Below are 22,060 nucleotides of genomic sequence, written 5' to 3'. Positions count from 1 at the left end.
GTTTAAATTCATACTTATAGATTTGGAAAATCAGTGCTTCTTCACCACTCGTAGTGAAACGTTCCCTGTAAAATTCTCCATGAGCTGTAAGGTCACTTAGGGAGAGACTCCCAATGCTTCCTTGCAGGGCTAAATCTCCCTCTGCAAAACAAGATGCAGACAGTTAGGATCCTCAAACACACATAAGTTACTAAATCCCCAAAGTTTTTATTAGTGGGATAAACTCTTTGCAAGTAATTAAATAAATCACATTCCATTAAACATTAAATTTCCTGCTCAAAGCAAATCAGGTCTTTCTGCTACAAAGATTAACCCAAAAATAACTCTATGCTTTACACACAGTGTGCTCACAGCACTTTGATTTGTTGAAAAGTCAGCTAGAACTTTTCTCCAGAACAGTAATATACACTCTTGTTCTGCTCTGTGAAAGTGAAGTATTAAAATTCTAGCCAATCTCAGCCACAATGATCAAGGTTTTGACAGCTGGGAGGGGGACAAGGTTTTAAAACCAAGCCTGACAAAGCAGAGGAAGAAGCAGTGGGAAGAGAACGTGCATCTTGCTCAGGAAAGAAACACACAAAACCCCCAATGAGCACCAAAAGAAAAGCATTTCAAACCACAACTCCAGCACACACCTTTTCTTTTCCACTCCATACCTCAGCCCTCCAAGCCACTCACCGATCACTTCCAGGTGAGCTGCCAGTTTCGACACGCTGGCTTTAGCAAGCTCGCTCGTTGTCTTGTTCAGCACTAGTGATAAAGAATGGACCTGGCCAAACAAAAAGGAACAGCCTGGTATTAAACAACATGACCTTACAGTTAGGTTTTTTTCAAGACAATTGCACTATAACACATAAAAGGCAAACGAGAATTATCTGACCATGAAACACTGGAGGAAAGAAAGCAACCTCTTTGCCTCCTTGTTGGCACATTAATGGGCCTCCCAAGGAACTCAGAATCACAGAATCATTAAGGTCAGACTCCAGTCATCAACCCAACACCACCATGACTACTAAAGCACGTCCCCAGGTGCCACGTCCACACATTTTTTTAACCCCTCCAGGGATGATGATTCCACCACTGTGTCAGGAAATAAATTCTTCCCAATATGCATGAGCAGGTCATCAACAAATCCTAGCACTGTTATCTTCATCCTTTTCTCTTTCAAGACTATATATACACATATACATAATTTTTTTCAAGTACATGTTTATACACATATATATATATATATGCATGTGTCTATCATATACATAATTTTTTTCAAGTACATGTTTATACACACATATATATGCATGTGTCTATGTAAGTGTATACTTTAAACAAAAAAAGACTCCACAGTACCTAGAGCAGCACAGTGCCCACCCAGTACATCAGGTCTTTAATACTGGAGTGACCCTATCATCTAAGGGATCAGACGTTTGGTCCATGCCCTGTGTTACCCCAGGGAAGTCACATTTTTTTCAAGTACATGTTTATACACACATATATATGCATGTGTCTATGTAAGTGTATACTTTAAACAAAAAAAGACTCCACAGTACCTAGAGCAGCACAGTGCCCACCCAGTACATCAGGTCTTTAATACTGGAGTGACCCTATCATCTAAGGGATCAGACGTTTGGTCCATGCCCTGTGTTACCCCAGGGAAGTCACAGGCACTGTCCACATGACCAGCACTTCCCTTAAGTCCCAGGCCCAGAGCAGGGACTCCACCCATGAGAGCTCCACTGGATGAACAGGGAGCATTCCACTCCAGCACCCCTCCAGGCAGCACACGTGTGTCTAAGGAGGCACCCAATCATTTTGTAATGTTTTGCTTTTCTGTAACCTCTGCACCTTTAAGCTATATCTACACATGCCCATGAGAGCTCCACTGGATGAACAGGGAGCATTCCACTCCAGCACCCCTCCAGGCAGCACACGTGTGTCTAAGGAGGCACCCAACCATTTTGCAATGTTTTCCTTTTTTGTAACCTCTGCACCTTTTTTTAAGCTATAACTACACATGCTTTAAATCTGCCTTTCTACAAGTATGTGCATTCTCCACTAGAATATAAGGTATTTGATTTAAATGTCACCTCAAGTTTTTATAACCCAGATGTTTTATGACAGACAATCCAGTTACTATTTTACATCTCAGGTATACCTTCAGATCCAGCTTAGTGTTTACGGGCTCTTGGGCTTGAGAAGCTGACAAGGTATTTATTTCTGATTTGATTGTCTGCTGAGTGTCTTCAGGTTGCAGCTTCATAGCATGGTTATCAGCAGTGGATCCAATCCCAAAGAAATCCAGTATCACAACCCAAGTTTGCAAAGTTACTAAGACATCTAGACAATTAAAATCAACATCTACACTACGGTTAATTTGCTTATAGCGAGAAGAAAATTCAGGATGTTTCCTATCTACTAAAAATATATTGATATGAACTAATGAATCATCAAAGTTACTTTTTCCACAGGACAACTTGGATCTGTCTGCTGTTGGAGAAGGAGGTGGAGTCAGAGGGTACTCAGAATCAGCATCTTCTTTTTGCTTCTTACGGGAGGCACAAACTGGTCTTTGGTATAGCTGAAAGACATTAGGTGCTTCTTCCATATGGGAAGGTAGGGAACGTGGCATATCTGGGTACTCTGCATTGGAAACTGAGGGGCAGGACTGGGAAAGATATTCCTTATGTGCTAAACTGGATGGCTTGGGTGCTCCACGGGACACCATGAGGTTCTTATACAGAGAGTCTGGGTTTTTTTCCAGGAGATCTTCCATCAGCAGAGAACGCAAGGCGATCTGGATGGACAACGTCTGAGGGTGATCCTTACAAAACTCCACATCAAAATCCTGAAACTTCAGGCTGACAAGGCCTTGTGCACCAAGAGTGAGATCACCACTTAGCTGAACCTGGAGCTCTGAGATATGAAAGTTTGCTTGAATCTGAGTGAAAGATTTTGTTTCCCTGACAGCTAACGACTTGTTTGGAACAGAGTTAAAACCAGAGTGGCTGAATAGGCCGTTTTCCTTCCGTTCACTTGAGAACTCTGAGCCTGTACTAAGGAGTGATGCTGAAGGAGAACTATGGCAAGTTGAAGATACAGAAGTAGCTGGAAATTTGTTCAAGTCTTCACTGTAAATTAAATTATCCAGAGTCTGCAGGACTTGCTCATACACATGCTTTGCTAACACCACCTACAATGTAGGAAAAAAGAAACAATCATTATGTCAGAGCTCCCTATATTAATAAAATCAGTACATAGCTGTTAAAACTCCCAGGTGGAAAGACTGTGGAATTGCAATTCAGATAAATTTTAAGTTTGTCCTCAAGTAAAAAAAATAATCTGAAGCAAAAGTACAGTGCAAAGTTGAAGCAAAACAATTCTGTATTAGATCTGCAACGTGACAACCTGGAAACACACAGGCTGGGCTCCCAGGACACCTTGTATCCTCAAGCAAAAAGCATCCACACAGAGTCAGTAAAAATAATTCACCATACAAACCAGCCTTAATCTATCATGCTGACATTACACAGTAATATATGTAAAAACCCCATTCTACTCAGCCATCACTGCTTGTCTCTTAGCTTTAGAAGTTTTCATTTCCTCTATTAAAATCTCTGCTCCTGCAGAGACTGTTTCAAAATAAAGGCATTTGAATTCTTACTTTCTGAATTTCTTAGTTAGAACTGCAAATAAACATATTTGGAGAGTGACACATTAATTTTTCCTTCTGTGACGAGTGTTCAGGGTAAATAAAAGTCAGACTCATTCATAAAGATGTCTATAATGCCCCAAAACACAATTAAGTTTTGGTCAGTTATTATGACTTAAGCCTGCCTCTTCTAACCACACATATAAGGATGTGATTTCTAAATTACCAACATGTTAAACCTAAAGATATTTGCCTGAAAAATACTTTTCTATGTTGGGAAGTATTTTTATATTGATAATATAATACATTATTATACCTGAAGAGGGTTCACAAATTTCCCTTCAATCTTCATAATGCTTGACACTCCAAAGTCTTCATTATTCAGAGGAAAATTTAAATCCAAATCTCTCTCTAGTGGTATCTTTTCCAGTTTAAACTGGATGGTGGTGTTATTCAGAATGTGGAAAGCTGTTAAGAGAAAGTAAAATTAAAACAACTTCATAGTCAGTTAACTGACTGACTTCACAGACTGTGCAGCAGAGATAACATGGCAGCTATCAGGCTTGCTCAGAATCTCTTAGCAGTGCTTGGATATGGCCAGGTTTTGCTACAAGCTCTGCATGAAAGGCACGATTCAGTTTTTGCTTAGGAGACTGAAAATGGATATAAATACAATAAGTTGTCCATTGTAATTGAAGAGTACCTTTCAGGAGGCTGAGACAGAACATACAATAACCAGACCTATGGTCAATACATGTTTTTAGTACATCTACTACAGCATATTAATAGAATTAAGAGTCCTCTCATTAACATACCGTGGCCTTTATGTAGTGATTCAAAGAAGTCATGACGTGTAAAACTGGATTCTTCCTGACCATTACTGCTGGCAGCACCTGAAGAGGAATGCAGCCCGTGAGGTATTTCACTTGCAGGCTCCTTCTTGCTCGTGAACTGACTGCTATTTAAAGAATACATTTTAATGTCTTTAATTTCAACTTGCAGTCTGTCACTTGTAGATTCATCTTCTCCTGGTACAAAATTCTGAATAGATATTTGTCCTAGGTGACCTACAAGCAGTTCAGAGCTACCAGGCTTTCGAGGTATTGAGACAACTGGTGATTCAATGTTTATATTTAATATAAGCTTAATGGTGTCAGTTTTGAGAGGCTGTGATCCAAACGCATCACTGTCATTATCTTCTGGGTTGGCAACATCTCTTGATCGTGGGGTGGTATCAAACAAGGAAACCATTTCACTGTATTCTGCAGTTTTAGTTGCCAACACTGTAGTAACTTTTGAAGCTGCACTTTTCAGCATGCTGCGGAAATTCTCTTCCAGTTCATCCATGGACAAAGTCAATTCTTTCAAAAATTTTGGTGAGTGGTTGTAGTGTAAGGAGGCCATCTTGAGGTTGAGAGAACATTCCTCTTTTGACTTTTCTGTGAAAGTGAAACTTAAAGCATCTGGAAGGCTATTTCCATCATCAAGCCTAAAGAACAAAGACTCAAAGTAATCTACGTCACCAAGGAGATTTTTGTCCCTCCCTGTGTTCCCTATGCTGACAACATACTGGTTCTTAACACTGTCCTGTGTCAGGTCCATAAGGTGAAGGCATCCAAGAGAGCCATTCACATCAAGTTTACTACACATGGAGACGTTGACTTTGGTACCACCAATACTGGCTGTTGCAATTTTTCTGCCATATTTTTCTCCATTTGTCATGCCAACTGTCCTGAGGAGGAGTATATTTAACCAGTGAATATCAACTGCTACCTCTGTGTTCTGTGCATACGTAGACTGGAAGGTTTCCTGTTCCCTCCAATTTCTTTCTGAGTCAGTTACTAAAGGCTGAGGACTAGAATCTTCCTTCTCCTTTGGGAAGGATTTCTGTAGAAACCCAATCAGTTCAACAATAGTCTCTGGATTAAGGATGATATCCAGGTTGTTCACCTGTAGAGAGATCACCTGCAGACTGCTATCCAAATTCATTGATGGGCATTCTGCACTCACAAACTGATACTCTAATTTTATCAGGGACTCCTGATCTTTTCCATTGTTACCAGATGAAGTATTTGAGGCTGTGGTGCATCTCTCTGCCAAACCAGCTACATCAATGGGACGTGCCTCACACGGTCCATACACTGGGGACTGAGCCCTGCTGTCTCGAAGACTTCCTGTTGGCACATCAAAACTCAGATTCTTATGAGAAGCCATCAAAAGATCAAAATCTGTTCCATATGTTTGCATAGTATCAACCAGTAACAGGCCATGAACAGTCAGGGACACTTCTGCATCATAGGGCCTTTTCACAAAATGGGCATTGGTGCCAAAAACCTTGAGTACAGAGATATACCGGCCGTTACTCTCCACACCCAGCTGCATACAGTTTACTTGGAACTCAGCCAAAAGCAGCTGAGACTCAACAAGGACTTCTCTGGTGTGCTGCTCCAGCATCACAACGCTCTGTGTTAGATTCATCACGGAATCGTGCAAGCTGCCAAGCTGGTCGACCTCTGCAAAAATCTTGTCTCTCCCTAAATGGAGGGCATCAGAAGACTTAGCTTCAGATGTACTCAGCTGTGCACAGCAGTTCTTCAGAGCCAGTATTTTGTCCTCGTTGATATGAATTTTCAAGTCTGGCAGGTTTCCAGACAAAACAGCTCCTGGGTATTTGGGGTCTGACGTGTAGATCAGCCTGCGCTCCAGCTGCAGGTGAACATTGAACTTTTCCACCACGTGAGTTGGACCCACGTCACTATCCTGGACGTGTTTCCAGTTGTCCTTCACTCGGCCCACCATGATCTGAAGGTCCATAAATGAAAGTGTGTATCTCTCATACATTTTTTTACTCATTAAGTGTGCTTGTAGCTGCTCTTCACTTATTTCTACTCCAGTGAATTCAGATGTTTTGGTGCCACTATGAGTGTTAGGTTCTGGTGGTGGAGTATTGGGAGGAGTTGCAAGAGGTGTTTTATATTCCTCATCACTCAATTCATTGACTTCAGAAGAAAAGGCATCTGTGCTCCTTTTAGATTCTTCTGTGGATCAAAGAAAATAACAGTAAACAAACAAACAAAAGTTGTCTCCTCCCTCCTTGGATCTTTCCCATCGTTACCTGATCATGCTGTCTGAAGCTGTATTTTTTTTTAAACACAAAGCAAATCCAGGTCTGTCCTTTTCTCCTTCCACTGTCTGTTTTTTCTTAACAGGAAATCTACACTTCTTTTTACATGCATGCAGATGTCAGCTACAACGTATTATAGAATCTATTAAAAGACACTATTGTTTCATGTTTTAACCCACTCACTATTGCTACAAGATTTACTTTTAATCGTTAAAAAATAATAAAATCCATTACTCTGTCTATGCAATTCTTTAGATCAAAAAATTATCACAAATTATTATGTGAAACTCTACACATCTACAGGGGAAAGTAACCTTAAGACATCTCTACTTTCTACACAGACAAAAGTTTCTGGGAGAAGCTGGAAAGAAAAGGAAAGCTGCAATTATTCTAGATCATACCTTGAGAATTGGTAAGTAATATTCTTCCCAGATCTACAACAACTAACACTGGATCCACACATTTGAAATCATCAGGGAAGATCACCTGAGGGGCAGAAATATCAAGGCACACTGTCCAGCTTTTGCTGTTTTCCTGGAAGTTAAGAAGACAGACACAATAGCCCATAAGAAATAGTTTCCCCTCACATACAAAAGAAGTCGTGTCAGATGAATCAACCTAGTTGACCACTTTTTCACCCAAGAGCTGACCTGCCACAACCCACAGCCACACTAATGTCTGGTAGCTGGTTACACCACAGCCTCCCACCACAATGAAGAGACATTTTCAGCAGGTGAAACATCCCACACTAAGAGAGGTGCAATGAATCCCTCTCCAAAGGGACTCCTCAGCTCTAACCTGAGAAGAGCCAATCTACCTGCAGAGCTAAGAGAAGGCACCCACCTTTTACATGACACTGGGTCAGATAAACCCTTATCAAGGCTAACCATAAACAAAACACATGTTGGAATGTTTTATCAAACATCAAGCTATGACTTATTCAGAACAACTATTTTTCATTTCACCAAAACCAGAAAACTACCTTGCATCAATACAGCTAATTCCAGAGCTAGGGGCTAATGATACTGACAGGTACACTAATGTTACTTGAAAACTGAAGAATGAGCAAAACCCAAATAAAGGTGGAACAATTTTTAAATTATAAAATAAGCTTTAAATAAGTTACACCAAATTTAGTAAGTATGATGTAACAAAGCTCAGATACACACTGGAGTCAACAAGTTGGCATGAAGTCATCTCAGTAACAGGGTCAAGACAGAAAAATACCACTCTGCCATTAATCACAATAGGCCTGCACCACAAGAATGGCTCCTTTAACAGAAAAATAAATACTACAATTATAGTAATACTACAATTTGTAGTAATATTACAAAAAGTAATACTACAATACCATACACAAAACTCCCCACTTCCTTAAAAAGACCACCACAGAAATAAACAAGAAAAAATCCCCCACTCTTTAGAATGGGAAGACCTAAAACATATGGGAAAAAAGCCTACATTAACATTTTGGGGGCAAAAACTTACAATGAAGTCTCCTACTAGTAAACGATCAATAGTTTGCCTGATTTCAGCTTTTGTCTGCATTTTCAGCTTGTTGTACTGTCTTCTGGCAGCTTCAGCCACTCTTGCCTCTAACTCAGACTGATAACCAAAACCTGCACAAGAGACACAGAAATGACTAGGTATCACTTTGTTCAATTGTTATTGAAACAAGAAAAAAATAAAAGAGAAAAAAGAAAAATATCTATTTTACATTTGAGCAGTAAAACATGGGACAGGAAAACACAGCAGTTGAAAGTCATTGGCTATACCTACACACCAGGCTGCTTCGTAGGAGGAAAAAAAAAGTGTCTAAGCACAAACCAAATAATCCCATGAAAAAAGCCACTTCCCAACCCTTTTTCTGGTCTTTATTTGACAGACCTTCAACCTGAGCTAACTAAATTTGACGGAGACAGAATATTGATTAATTTCAATTGGAACTGGAGGTTCTTGGATTAATGCTTTATATTTCTAAGAATGAAAATAAGTAAAAATCAAAGATAAGACATAATACCACCAACCCCACCAGAAATGAAACCCATGAAATGTTAACCTGAGGTATGAACTCTTCCTTTGTAGAAGAAGTCAGCTACCTTCTTAATGGCTTGTGGATTGTAAATAATATTTAGAGGTCTGGTACTGACTTCCAGGCGCCTCTCAAAATGGCTGTGGATGGGATTTCTTTCGTAGAGCATCTCAAAGACTGGGGCATCAGGATCTGCAACTGAGCAAGTTACAAAAAGCAGCTGTAAAACCCCCAGAATACACAAATGGACAACAGCAAAACACAAACCCCAAAGAATTCAATAATTAATTTTTAACTGGTACTACTAGAAAAGTAGTGCCTGTCTGAAAATTCTTCTGTAACAGAAAAGCAAGTAATATCATCAACTTCTACAGTCAACAGAACTCATCACATTTGTATATACAAAAACATTTTCAGAACTGAGGTCCTAATGTTGAACTCCCAGCAATTTTCTTGTTTCTTAAACCAAGACAAAGAGCAAGTGCAACTCCCATTGTCACAAAATACATTCCTTCTGACTCACTTTCTTTAAAGTCAGCTTGCACGCACCCTTATGCCTGAGCAAAGCTTCTGTGGCTTTATCTTTACCATTTGTAAAAAGCATTTGCATGAATTCAAACTTTAGGCACTCAGTTTTGAAACTTCTGGTTTGCAGGAATTATCTCATATGCCTGTTATCATCAAACATAAAATGAAATCTTTACCAGTGCTCTGATTAGTCATTTCTGAGGACAAACTTTGGAGTCCAAAGGAAGACATGCAGCCAACCTCTTTTTGCTGATAAGAATTTAAAAGAAAAAGATTGTTTAGATAAGATCAGCCAAGCCACCTGATATAAGCACAAAAGTCTTTTCTGTATTAGTCTTACGCTCACTTTATAGGTGAATTATATGCATTGTCTGAGATGATTATATACATTTTTTCCCTGATGTAGTCAAACAAGAGAAGGAAGTACAACTGAGAAGCTAATGCTATCTGCCCCTGTAGCAGGACTGAAGTCTGATGTTTCAATCAATTCTCTACAAATTACAAAGCACAAAATGCATGAGAAATTCTCATGGAATTAGATTCAACTTTCATTCACTCAGAAGAGGTATCTGAAATCTTTACAGCAACTCATTAGGAAGAAAAAAATGTCCCTATTTTAGCTTTCAGTGTAGCAGTCAATAGGTGAAATAAAGCCCTACTTGGACCAGAGAGCTTTATGAAAATGAACAATCTGATTGTTCCAAAAGTCAAATCTTGTTCAACAAACTATCCTCTTCCCAACACACAACTGTAACATTACAGCTACAAGCACACAGAGCAGAGAACGAGGAGTTCTACGGATCATCTCTGGAAAGGGAGGGAAAAATTATGTTGAACTGGTGGAAGCTTCTTCAAGCCTTTGGTGTTCTCTTTTTGGGATAAGACACAAACCAAGAATAACCATGTGTCGAGTTTTGGAATACTTCTGTTTTCATACACACTTATGCATCCTACATAGTAACTTAAAGAGGTTTTTTCACCTACAGGATTCGGGAAAACAAGAACAGGAAATATGGTCCCTTCTGTTGCCAAATCCCTCAGAAAAAGACCACCCAGCTGAACTTTGAGAAGGGAAGAATTTCTGCGAGGAAGGGATTCTGCTAAAATCTTTACACCTGGAATATAAATACAGAAAATGCTTTTATTTCCTTTAGTATACAGCACAGGTTTTGTTTAAATTTTACAGATAAAAAAAACATAGTCCAACAAACAGGTCTTTTAGAAGTGCTCACATATATTTATTTCTATTTAGAAAGTTAAACATGGAAATTTGGACTACATTACAGGGGTTGTGAGGCATGTATTTCTATAGTTGTCTTCCTTTCACATATTACAACGTCTAAAATTAGCTTTCTATGTTGAAATTACTGACACATCTGAAGAGAGAAACTTATTTTCACTTGATAAATAAATTTCCACAAGCTGGTTTCATATTTTCATTTTGAATTTTGTTTCAGTATAGGAATTTAAAGAATCAAAAAAAAAAGGAAGGTCTGAAGGTGGGCCAAGATATGGTGGTCTTTTTTGAGAAAGAACAGAATTTGACTTAATACCTGAAAACTCCAGCTGCATGAAAGCAGTCTCCTCAGCATACACAACCTTCTTCTTCCTGTGCAACAGAGTGAAAGAGCCACCCTGCAACTGGAGATTTAATTTAGCAAAAACATGATCTCTCTTTGTAAAGGTGTTCATGCTAGAAGCATCTGCAGCAGGATCAAAAAATTAATCTGCACCTAATTAAAAAAAAAAAAAACAACAAAACAACACATGAACTAAGTTGAGCTCGTGGAAGGCTACTGAAGAAAAAAAATATCCTTTTAGTTTGAAAATAAAGCTTTCCCCAGCTCTAGGGAAGAAAAAAAGAAACAAAGAATAAAGCAGCTATAACTTCTTCCTTAACTAAATTGAATATTCTGTAGAGCTGTTCCACTTCAGTTAAGGTATTGTAAGCCTAAATTTACAAAGACCCCAATAATCCAGTCCTGTTATACCCAGTCACAGCAGAATACATGGGCCCACCCACCTGGATAGAAAATGTCCCAAAGCTCTTTGCCATAAATATCTGTAACAGTGGAAGCAAATGTACTCATATATCACTGTAGAAATAAGAAGGCACACCAGCCACTAAGATTTTTTAACAGTTTGTTAAGCTTCAGACAGGCTCTGCTGCCTAGCTGCATCAGGTGACACAATCTTTTCACAGCACGGAAGCAAAGAGCTGCTTCTGTTCACCTTTACCAGGTATCTAACTAGGGCAGCATTAATAGTATGGAAAAGAAACCAAACCCCCTCTATTTCCATACCCAGTATGTCTTCTGGATTCCACTGTTCCTTTGTGTCTGGCAGCAGCCCTTCAAAAGGTTCACCTTCATATGGTTGCTGAGCATATCCATACCAGCCTCCCCAGCCAGGAAACCAAGACTGGAGATACTGCAGCATTCCAGTGCTACTCCTCTGTGTGGGTTCTGCCGTGGGGGAACCTCCAGGGGAATCTGGAAATGGCTCTTTAACACTCTGTGTTTGAACATTAAAGACATGTTACTGCTGATAGGTGAAAAAATACCACAAAAGTACAAAAACATCACAATAAAATACAAATCCATTCAGTATTTACTCAGCACTCTTCAGTAGACCAACAGTGATATTCTCAGTCAATATTTTCCTGCTGCTCTCATGTACTAAAAAATATATCATCAGTTAACTGCTGCATATTCATGTAGGAAGCCATACAGCATTATTTAAATATTAGTCTAGAAACAACAAAATCAAATAAGAAGTCATTTGACACCATAAAACTCTCTAAATTTTAGCAACTGTATTTGAAAAAGAGATGACATTGTACTGCTAGGGAGATTAGTTCATGTTGCAGGCCAGAGTGCTCAGACAGCCTTTACATGAGGCTCACTTCTGCCATGTGTTTATTCTGGGAAAAGACTCATAACAGACCTATACCTCCACTCTCTGTTTTTAACAGGAAGAGTACTTGCCTTAGGGGTCCTGGCAGGGACACTACTGAGGGAGATCATATGACTAGACAAAAGATTTCACTGTGCAAGTGACACAACAGTAAACACTTCATGAACGGAGCAGTTTCCAATTTTAGCATTAATGTCACCCTTCCAAATCAAAGCCAACACTCCTCAGCAGAACAGAACACAACATCTCAGAATAATTCACATTAGGATTCCAAATATTACCCTGTATGCAGAATGTTCCTCACCTCAGCTAGGTCATGAAATTTATCGTGAACTATCTCATAGAGTATCTTCAACTCTTCATAAGTTTGCTCTTCCTCAATACGATGCATTTCTGCCTGAAAAGACAAAAAAGGTAAAGTAACTGTAGTAAAAGAATAAAGTGTCCTGCTTACCACATGCCAAACCTCTCTGCATTAAGTCAAAGATTCATAGAAAAAAAAATAACATGGCTTTAATTATAATACACTGATACTGCCATTCCCCTGTATTACAAAAATACATTATTTTAACACTTCTCACAGCAAAAATTTCTTGCCCGACTATATCCTCCTACTACACATCAGAAGCAAGGCTTGCAGCACAAAATTTATGCCACAGAAAATACCCTAATTTAACAAAATGCCTCGTTTAGCCAGGAGCAGAAAAAGCCTCTGTCTTGAGTGAAGGCAGCAGAGGAAACGAAGCATGTAAACCAGGGCAGTGTAGGACTCACACCCAGCTCCCTGACATGCTGTCTTCTCTGCACTGACTAGGAAGTTTTTTGTGGAGGCTTATGATTCACCCAAGTCTGAAAAATGTATCACAGAACAAGGAAGCAAAGGGCATTTTTCCAGTCTAATGGCATTGCCCATTACAGTTCAGACCTCTGCTGAAGACAATACTCACTGTATGAAAGTAAAAGTCTCCCACTTTGCCAGATACTATGAAATTTCCAGCACGCTGACCTACTCCTGCTGTTCATGTCCAAGGAACACAGATAAGGATTACATACAACCTAAAGCACCAATAGAATCATGCCTGTAACTGAGAGAGGTGAGGCACATAGTGCCTGAAACAGATTTAACAAATAAGGATCAATACACTCAGAGATAAAAAGCAGCTAATGATGGCTCACAGGTTTTCTTTCTGAAACAGGACACAGGTTCATTATTAGGGGCACTATCCTTCTAAATTCTTCACTCTAAAATCAACTGGGGAAAACCAAAATGAAAAAACCAAAGCAGCCCCAAACACACTGTCAGCTAGCCATCATTTTTCCCAAATTACCTACCCAACCATATGGGTGATCTGAAATGCTTCTGATATTTAAATGCTTTTTGAGTTTAGAGAGAACACGAGTTAAGAAAGCATGTCATGACTGACAGAAGCATTCCATGAGAGTTAATGCTATTTTTGGTGAAAACCATTTACAACTCCAAAAAAAGACAGCTTTTTGCAGCACAACAAAGCCATGAGAACCCTGCAGCACACACACACACCTCCCACAAGCCCAGGTTTCAAGCATTAAAAACTCAGCTGTGGTCAGAAGACAGTCTGTTCAGTGAAAACAGCCTGCAGTGGAAGTAAAGACGTTTCTAAACTAGAATAGGTTTTAAATTGGAGAAAGTGAAATAAATAAAACAAAAGATGGTTAATCAACACTGTAGAAGACTGAAGTCTAAGCACCTGCTCTGCAGTGGACAGTGGCTCCCCCTTCAGCTTGCAGTAATAGAGGTCAGTGTAGGACACTGCATCCCGGGCCCGGCGCAGCGCGAACTCCCAGGTGGAACGCTGCCGCTGCTCCCTGATCTCCGAGAGATTGGCATTCAGAGCAAAGATCCACCACTCCCGGCAGCTGGAACAGTTCAGATGACTCTGTTACTGGTGTTCCCAGAGACACAAACGTGTGTCAAACTGGTGAAAGGTCCAGGAGAGGCTCAGGGTAAAAACAGAGAGCGACTGCTCAGGAAAAGTGTCAGTGCTGGACAGCACGTGGGCACAGTGAGGAACAGTGCTCTGCAAAGGTCTCACCACTTCAGTGGGATTTCATACAGCTGTTAGACACCACAGACACCAAATGTTGGGTTACACAGCCCCCTGGGCTGAACTGATACCATCTTTCTGATTTATCACTAAAAGAAACTTAACAGGAGCTCTTTCCACAAGGAAAATGTCAGACCACCACAGTGTGTGCGTGGGGACAGAGCCTCCAACTTAATTTCACTTCTGGGAAGCTGGGAAAGAAGGAACTAAACCTCAGGCAAGAATAATTTCATTTTAAGTTTGAATTCCATTTGAATATTTCAAACCAATTTACGACACAGAGGAACAAAACATGTAATCTGGAATGATTATCATCTACCTTTTTATATTTGTCTTCATTCTAGTCTCCCTAGTACAGTTTTTGGCCTCACAGTGACCCCACCACAGATGCAGACACACTTACTTCTCTGTAACCGTAACCTTTGGTCTCCACTTCCTGAATTTAAGCTGTCGTTCCTTTCTAGCCAGTTCCTTTAAAAATCCCATGATTTGCTGGTACTGCATCTAGTAGTAAAACAATGCACAGATCAATTAGGCAACTCTGGAGTCCTTTCAATGAAAAAGGGAGGAAAAGACCAAACCAATCAAAAAAAACTAACCACAGGCATAGTTTATCTGTATCAATGGCCTGCATATGGCTTCTGAACTGAGATTAATGTTAAATCATAATTCATAATTTGGTTCTCTAGTGACATTTCTCCCAGCAGCCAGTAGTTAATGCATGGCATTTAATTTACAGTCTCCCTTACTGACAAAGGATGAAATCTCCTTCCATGTCAGACTATCAATCTAACACTAGCTGTTACTGTATACTCTATAGACTAAAAAAAACACACCACATGCACCCCCTCCAATCACTATAGTAAAAAACCAAGGATGTAATTATCTGCAATAATCAGTTGCATGAAAATAATGAAAAAATTTTGAATGTGTGGTTTTAAATCAAACAGCTTCTTTAGTATATACCTTTCAGCTGCCTCTGAAACTAAATCTTTTTGAAAGTACTGCTTTTATGCTCCAATAGTTGGTACTTTAGCTGCTGCAGACACTACCCTGGTTTTGCAGCCCCTACAGGCACTTCACTGCTTGAAGCAGGAACTGTTTTCTTAGAGACAGATAACTGAAGATGGCATTTTACCAGCAGAATCTTCAGAAGCACTGACATACAAATAGTAGCAGCACTTCAGAAGGAAAAAAATACAGTCTTGAATGTGTGGACATTGTGATAACCAAAATATAAAGGAGTAAGTTCTTTAATCAGCCATTTTGTCAGAAATGGACACAGAGCAGTGTGTGATGCAGCACACACAGACCCATGCTGTCTGGAACTGACCAGTCTGGACACCCAACACAACCTAACGGGGTCAACAGCACAGAGTTCAGGAGAGTCTCATGTGTCCTGCTTCTCAACAGCCTCTGTGTTGGGTATTGAGGGCTGAATGAAGACAGTTGCTCTCTACCTGTGACAGCTTCAGGGGTATAGTCTCAAGCTGAATGTCACACTCCAGCCGTGGAGTGTGGCGTGACCTTAAAGGTTCCTTAGAACAATTTCTCTTCAGAAGAGCAGAAGTGCAGACAGGTTCCATGATGTAATTATGAGCACGACTTTCCATACTTTTATCCATTGCTTCCTGTGGGTTACAAGCAAATTTATTCTATAAGAAATGAGCATGTAACGCTGATCAGGATGCAATGATTTCATATGCTATAATACACTTTATTAGCATGCCAATTAATTAAAAAAACCTCTCAAACATGTTGTCTCTTCAAAGGTAAAGCAAGGTATTTCACAGCACAGGCTTTGTTGGTTGCACGTGTATCATATCACTACAGCAGGAAACCAGAAAATTCTGTTGCTCTTAAAGGCACCAGATACAATAAATTCCAAGTCAATTAAACAATTGTCAGGAGACTAACAACAACCTCACTTTCACATGTAAAACCTTTCTCTTGTACCTGTAGCTGACCAGGAGGCAGGTCACCCAATAAAGTGCAGTTGGTATCCCAATAAATGCTGAAGTCAGCAACATCCAGCTGTTTTTTCCGCATCAGCTTCTCTACCTGAAGTAGAAAAAGTGGAACAAAGTCAAGATCACACCCCACGTGCCATGCAGTTTTTAGTTCTATATACTCAATAAACAATACCAATTGCCCAGAATCAGTTTATTCCAATAACCAGAAGATTATTCAACTGCCCTATGTTTTACTAAGTACTTACTAACGCCTGTAAAAGGCAAGGTCACACCTCAGCTGCCATGAATTCTTGTACAAAGTTCTGTACTTACTGGTTCAAATACTGCATTTTGCATGGATACTTTTTTGATGCAGATGCCAAAGGCAAATGGTTGCAAAGGATTTGTGACACCATCTTCAAACCTCAAATGGACATCCTGAATTTTTAACTACACAGGAAAAAAAACAAACATTAAAAACATTACTAGGGACAGGCATTTACATCATTAGAGTGGACAGACAGCACCACTATTCATCAATACTGAAGCAATTTAATAGTAATTTCTGCAGTTCTCCAAGAAATTGCTGGTAGTTATTAAAACCTCACAGAAATCCCATTCCTCATTTCTGGCTTTGTACTCCCTGTTTCTGCCTACTCCTCATATACCACTAGTCCCTGCCCTCCTCCTCAAAATCAACTAGCCATTTTCAGAAGACAGTGTACTTTATTCTGCTGTCCTGCTGTTAATTTGAAAGGTAAATGTGCAATTGCCACCTAAGACTCAAATTTGGTTTAAGTACTAGGATCATCAGCACGAGCCAGAATTACGAACTAAGAAGAATACAAGGTGACCCAAACCCAGAGCACCAAGCTACTGTGGTTTCTCAGAGAATTTGGAGTCTAGGACTGAGACAAGTACAGATACTCTTGCCTTGAGCTCCTGCACCAAGTACATTCTTCTCAAACTTATCAGGAAAAGCAAGTAGCCTGAGGTATCTTGCTTCTGTGTTGCCTCTAGTGAGTTAAAATACAACCCAATAATATAGTCTGTCAGTCTGCACACAGTGAGAATGAAGGACAGTCCTTTCATGGAGGAGAGCAGATAAACTTTAGCAAGTCTTATGTAAAAAGCTTCTGGTTCTTCAACACAAAGAATTAGTGATGTAAACGTTGCCAAAATATAACTACATTAGGACTTCCAAAGAGAAAAAGGAACAGAGTGAAACCACTAGTGTTGAATTATTTTGAAACTTGGGAAGAGAGATGGTAGATTTTTATTAATAGCCAAAAAAGAACAAATAAGGAGTTTGAGAGGCAATACACAGTCAAATAACCAAAGCCACAGATCAGCAAAGAGTTTTCTTTCTCTGCAAACCAACTTTTTACCAAAACTAATCATGCTCTTCTGCTCCATCAACGACATTATGATTTCAGTGGGTTTATAAATCAAAGAATTAAAATGCAAGCAAAACCCATCAGTTTTCATGCAAATTAATTAACTGTCTACTGCTTCACAAAATAACATTGGTATTTTCCCTTTGGTAAAAGCAGGATGGAGGGGTTTTCCTTTCCAGAAGTCCCCATCAGGTCTAGTTTAAGACTGAAATTACGAAGACTCAATCTGAAAAGGGACTGTCCTCTGCCAAACATCTGCCTTTGATTTATTTCTGCTCTAAGGACTACACAATGTGAAGCACAGTGTAATTCTTAACAAGTGGGAAAAGCTTTACAAAGCAGAGGCTTACTTCAATGTTCTCCACGATTCTTGTGACTACAGATGCAGTAACTGAGTACCAGTATGACTCCCCTTTCTGCTGTTGCTCTTTCTAAAAGAGAAAACAGGGATGAACATTAACCACCACTGTAACAACTGGTGAGGTTACAGAATACCTTGTTACACTGACAGTACTGTGAATGAGAATTAAAAACACACAGTGATTTCTGTATCTCCAAGCTGTGTGGGACACAAGACATGATGGGGTGGGGCAGAAATGGCAAACTGTTGCATGTGTGAATCAAATTCTAACTTGGCTCCCTATGCATTTGTTCTCCTCCTTGTTAGGAGGCTTATCTGCAAGCAGTTTCTTCACCATGAAAGACAAGCATGACTCACTTTCCATTTCTCTTCAAGTGCCAGAAGAAGGGCTTTCTTGTGCTCCCTTTCTTGCAATTTCTCCCTTTCCTCATCAAAATCTTCTTTTTTTTCTGGTGCCCCAATTAAGTGCAGCTTTGAGACAGATATCACCCATGGATCCACGTGTGGGCGATAAAAAGGTATCTGTAGTGTTATTTTGCCAATGAAACCTAGGTACACAAGAGAGAAGTGCTATCAGATTCCTGGGTACATACTTTATACCCTGTGGAAAGCCTGAAATAAAAAATGGTGTAAGAATCAAACAAGTTAAAACAGAACTGGATAACCCAAAAACCTGCCTACCTCGTTTGTTCAGGCTTCTGACTCACAGGTAAAGGTTCTTCTAAAATAGGTAATGCTTCCTGTTTATAAATATTTGTCCTGCACACACAAGCAAAGTACAAACCTGCCTTTACTTCAAATGGCAATTCCAGTTCCTTCAAGGCATCTTTCTTTAGTGGCAAGTTTTCCAATTCAACAGCACCTATATGAAGTGAGAAAAAAAGACAAGTCTGTTAAGGATTATGTTCAAGAATGCCAACTTACACATCACAAGCTTAGAATGACAAGCATCACGTTTTAAAGGAAAAAAAGAAACAGGTTTTCATGAGAACACCTGACCTACCACTTCAAGTTGTGCTACAGTTGCCATGATTATTTAATACACTTATTAATTTTCCAACACCATGTGCTCAGACTATTTGAGGAGGCCACCTAGAAGTAATCTTCTGCAAGGTTTTAGATCTGAAATTTATTGTAGCCAAGGAGAAATCTTCTCCTCACTGTCTTTTCAAAGCAGATACTTCAAGTATTTTCTCAACATCACAAAAAGCACACACAGAAAAGATATGAAGTGTTACAAAATATTCTCTCCAGAAACAGCAGATAACCACCAGAAAAGGTAAATTTAAATCAGAAAATCAGGTAAATTTAATAAATCAGATTGACTTGAGGACTCTGTAAATACAAGACTCACGAACATAACATGACACAAACCAGAAGTCTTCAGGGGAGTAACTACTAGCACCAAAACATACGGGGTAAAGACTACAGAACACTTTCTGTCACAGGCCTTCAAACAGGAATGTTACTGAACAGTACTAAGAAAAATTGCATTCATATATTATATAAATCAAACACACTGATAAGATATGCCCAGCTTACTTGTGAACATCTCATATAAATTGGTTTAATAATTGATAAAAAGCAAGCTAGGAACACAAGAAACTTCACTATTCCTCGTAAAGTGCTAGCAAAAAAAATGTATTAAAAGGGTTTATATAAATGTTAAAAATAATATTAAGTGGTTGGTTTTATTCCACCTTACAGTTACTAGAAAATTAGGACACTTTTCTTATTTTTCAAATCACAGTATGAAAACACTACAGAAAAAATACCAACAAAGCCTCACCCTTCAGGAGAGCGACTGAAAGTTGGTCTGTGTTCAGGTTATTGACATATTTCCCCAAATATGTGTTGAGGACCCAGGCTACCAATCCTTCCAACATGACTGTCCTAGAAGAAGGCAGCTAATGTTTTGCTGTCATTTTCTGGATTTCTGTTTCATAATTACAGTCTTGCTCTGAAAGAAAAAAACATGAAGACAATGACTCTCTGAAACACACTCTCAGCAGATCTGACATACTGTCAACACTGTAATTCCTACTGTAATCCACCTAAAAACCAGTAAAAACACTCATCTGGACATCTACCTTAAAAAATGGCTTTACTGCTACGCCCTTTAAGTCTCAAAACAGTTTCATGTAGAGATTTGACAATCCCATTTGCATATTAAGTTCACCTCTTCATACTTTTTCAAAACACTACATTTTGGTGTGATCCCCAAGAAGGCAAATCTAATCACCTTCCAGAAAAGGGAAGACTAAAATTCCATGTTGAAGCAGTTTTGTACTGGCCTCCTCGACTTCTGCTGCCAGTGTTCTCTCCAAGTTGCCAGCACTCACAGACTCAGAGTCTTCAACTGTATTTTTGTAGAATTCTTACAAGATTTGTGAAACAACTCACCCTATTCAACCCCCTTTTTTTGAGAAGTGTACATGCATGAAGTAATCAGATACAAGTCAGAAAATCAGCTCATGAAGAGTTACTCTAACAGGTTTTCAAAGCCATAGCACAGATTGTTGCAACAAGGAAGGAAAAAAAGCTACATTAGAGAAGCCACGCTGGTCATACCTGTCAACATGTCCCTTCATACCCTTCTCCAATCATTTCTGTCTCAACGTCTGTGGCAACCAGACCATTAAAAGCCCCAAGTCCCTCATGTTCAAGATTTTAACCAGTGAATTACAAAACTACTATGAGCTTCTGCAAGGGCAGGATCAAGCATATTATTAGGGCAAGGAAAAACATGTGTGGTCAGAACGCAGTAAATGCTTCAGTTCTGCATTAGCAAAGTCTCCTCCCAAGACCACACACTTCCCTAAACCAGAGGATGTAAGAGTTCTAGGGAGGAGAAAAGCAAAAGATGTCAGGAATGTCAGACTTATTTACATTTGATGAGAGGAGAAAACAGCAACTTCAAGAATTACATTTTAAATTTTATGTGAAGATTAAGGGTTTTTCCATAATGAGGTTTGCTTGGTTTTAGGCACTCACATTTAAGCCTTTATTTCTTTGGGGAAAAAAAAAAACAAAACAGGGCAAGTGGAAGACTTTTAACTAATACAGTCAAAGAACACAAAATGAAGCAAATACTGAAAGGGTTTTTCTAAAGGCTGAAAAGTGAAATCTTGCTGCCATGCAAAAGGAAACACAAGCACCGTAAAAAACACGGGGAAGCTACATTGTAATAAAGTGTACCTTCCCATTAAACATATTTAAGATTTTTACACTTGTAAAACTTCTCAACATTTTGCAAAAACAACAGTCTTATTCCACGTAATAAAGACCAAGCATTCGTACAGGTGGGGCCATCACCTCCTACTGTAGGTCTGAGAAAATTGACAGAAAAGTTCAAGTTCAAACACAAGGAAATCCAGTAATCCTTGCCGTGTTACCCTTAAAAACAAACAAACAAACAAAATAATAATAAAAAAAAATCTACAGGTGTTAGGAGACAACTTGGAGGAAGCAGGAAGAAACATTCAGAAGCACTGAACAGGTTCGCAGCCCAGTGACTGAAAACCTCCAGTGCATAAACAATTCCATGCCTGAAGTCGTGGTAAGATCTCTAATAAATCACCTCCTTCACTGAAATTTGTTGAATATAAGTAACTATTTAGGAATCTTACAAGTGTTTTGAGGCCTTTACGCTTGTCTCTCTATAGTCCACTTGCTGCCACTGGGAAGAAAAATAGAATATGACAGTGGTTTTGTTTTCTTAATGTACATAGTGAAAGAGGAAGAGCAGGTGCTTATCAGGATGAGAATCAAAGTCCAAACCAGGCGCTCACTCAAAACTGGCCCCGTTTTTCCGAAAAATGACGCAGTTTCTGCAGCAGGCCCTGACGGAACGGGGCCGGCGGGAGGCGAGCTGGGACCGGGCCCCGTCAGGGCACGGCGAGGGCGGCACTTCACCCAGCGCCCGGTTACACAAGGAACGGGCGGGAGGAGCCTTCGGGACACTTGTCCCTGCTCTCTCTCCGCGCCAGGGAGCCCGCCGCGGGGAGGAGGGGACAGCCGAGA

At 39.6% G+C, this 22,060-nt stretch overlaps 1 protein-coding gene across 1 annotated transcript in view; it reads right to left on the bottom strand.

The window, feature by feature from the left end:
- Nucleotides 1-19,923, bottom strand: part of VPS13D (vacuolar protein sorting 13 homolog D (S. cerevisiae)) — a gene marked incomplete at its 3' end in the record, with an annotated part of 60,815 nt that extends 40,892 nt beyond the window's left edge. The window contains 22 exon segments of the mRNA XM_008948113.1: nucleotides 15-141; nucleotides 679-769; nucleotides 2,150-3,184; nucleotides 3,960-4,111; nucleotides 4,459-6,681; nucleotides 7,169-7,301; nucleotides 8,256-8,386; nucleotides 8,827-8,997; nucleotides 9,504-9,576; nucleotides 10,312-10,442; nucleotides 10,881-11,060; nucleotides 11,631-11,841; nucleotides 12,548-12,640; nucleotides 13,971-14,139; nucleotides 14,731-14,831; nucleotides 15,788-15,958; nucleotides 16,284-16,388; nucleotides 16,613-16,729; nucleotides 18,027-18,107; nucleotides 18,395-18,585; nucleotides 18,822-18,899; nucleotides 19,827-19,923. Of these exon segments, the coding sequence (XP_008946361.1) occupies nucleotides 15-141; nucleotides 679-769; nucleotides 2,150-3,184; nucleotides 3,960-4,111; nucleotides 4,459-6,681; nucleotides 7,169-7,301; nucleotides 8,256-8,386; nucleotides 8,827-8,997; nucleotides 9,504-9,576; nucleotides 10,312-10,442; nucleotides 10,881-11,060; nucleotides 11,631-11,841; nucleotides 12,548-12,640; nucleotides 13,971-14,139; nucleotides 14,731-14,831; nucleotides 15,788-15,958; nucleotides 16,284-16,388; nucleotides 16,613-16,729; nucleotides 18,027-18,107; nucleotides 18,395-18,585; nucleotides 18,822-18,899; nucleotides 19,827-19,923 (5,861 nt within the window).
- Nucleotides 19,924-22,060: the final 2,137 nt, after the last annotated feature.

The sequence above is a fragment of the Merops nubicus genome, unplaced genomic scaffold (genome assembly GCF_000691845.1).
Source record: "Merops nubicus isolate BGI_N331 unplaced genomic scaffold, ASM69184v1 scaffold11429, whole genome shotgun sequence".
In the NCBI taxonomy this organism is placed as follows: Eukaryota; Metazoa; Chordata; class Aves; order Coraciiformes; family Meropidae; genus Merops; species Merops nubicus.
The sequence above is the reverse complement of the archived record's forward strand: the minus strand, read 5'-3'. Positions and strand labels throughout refer to the sequence as shown.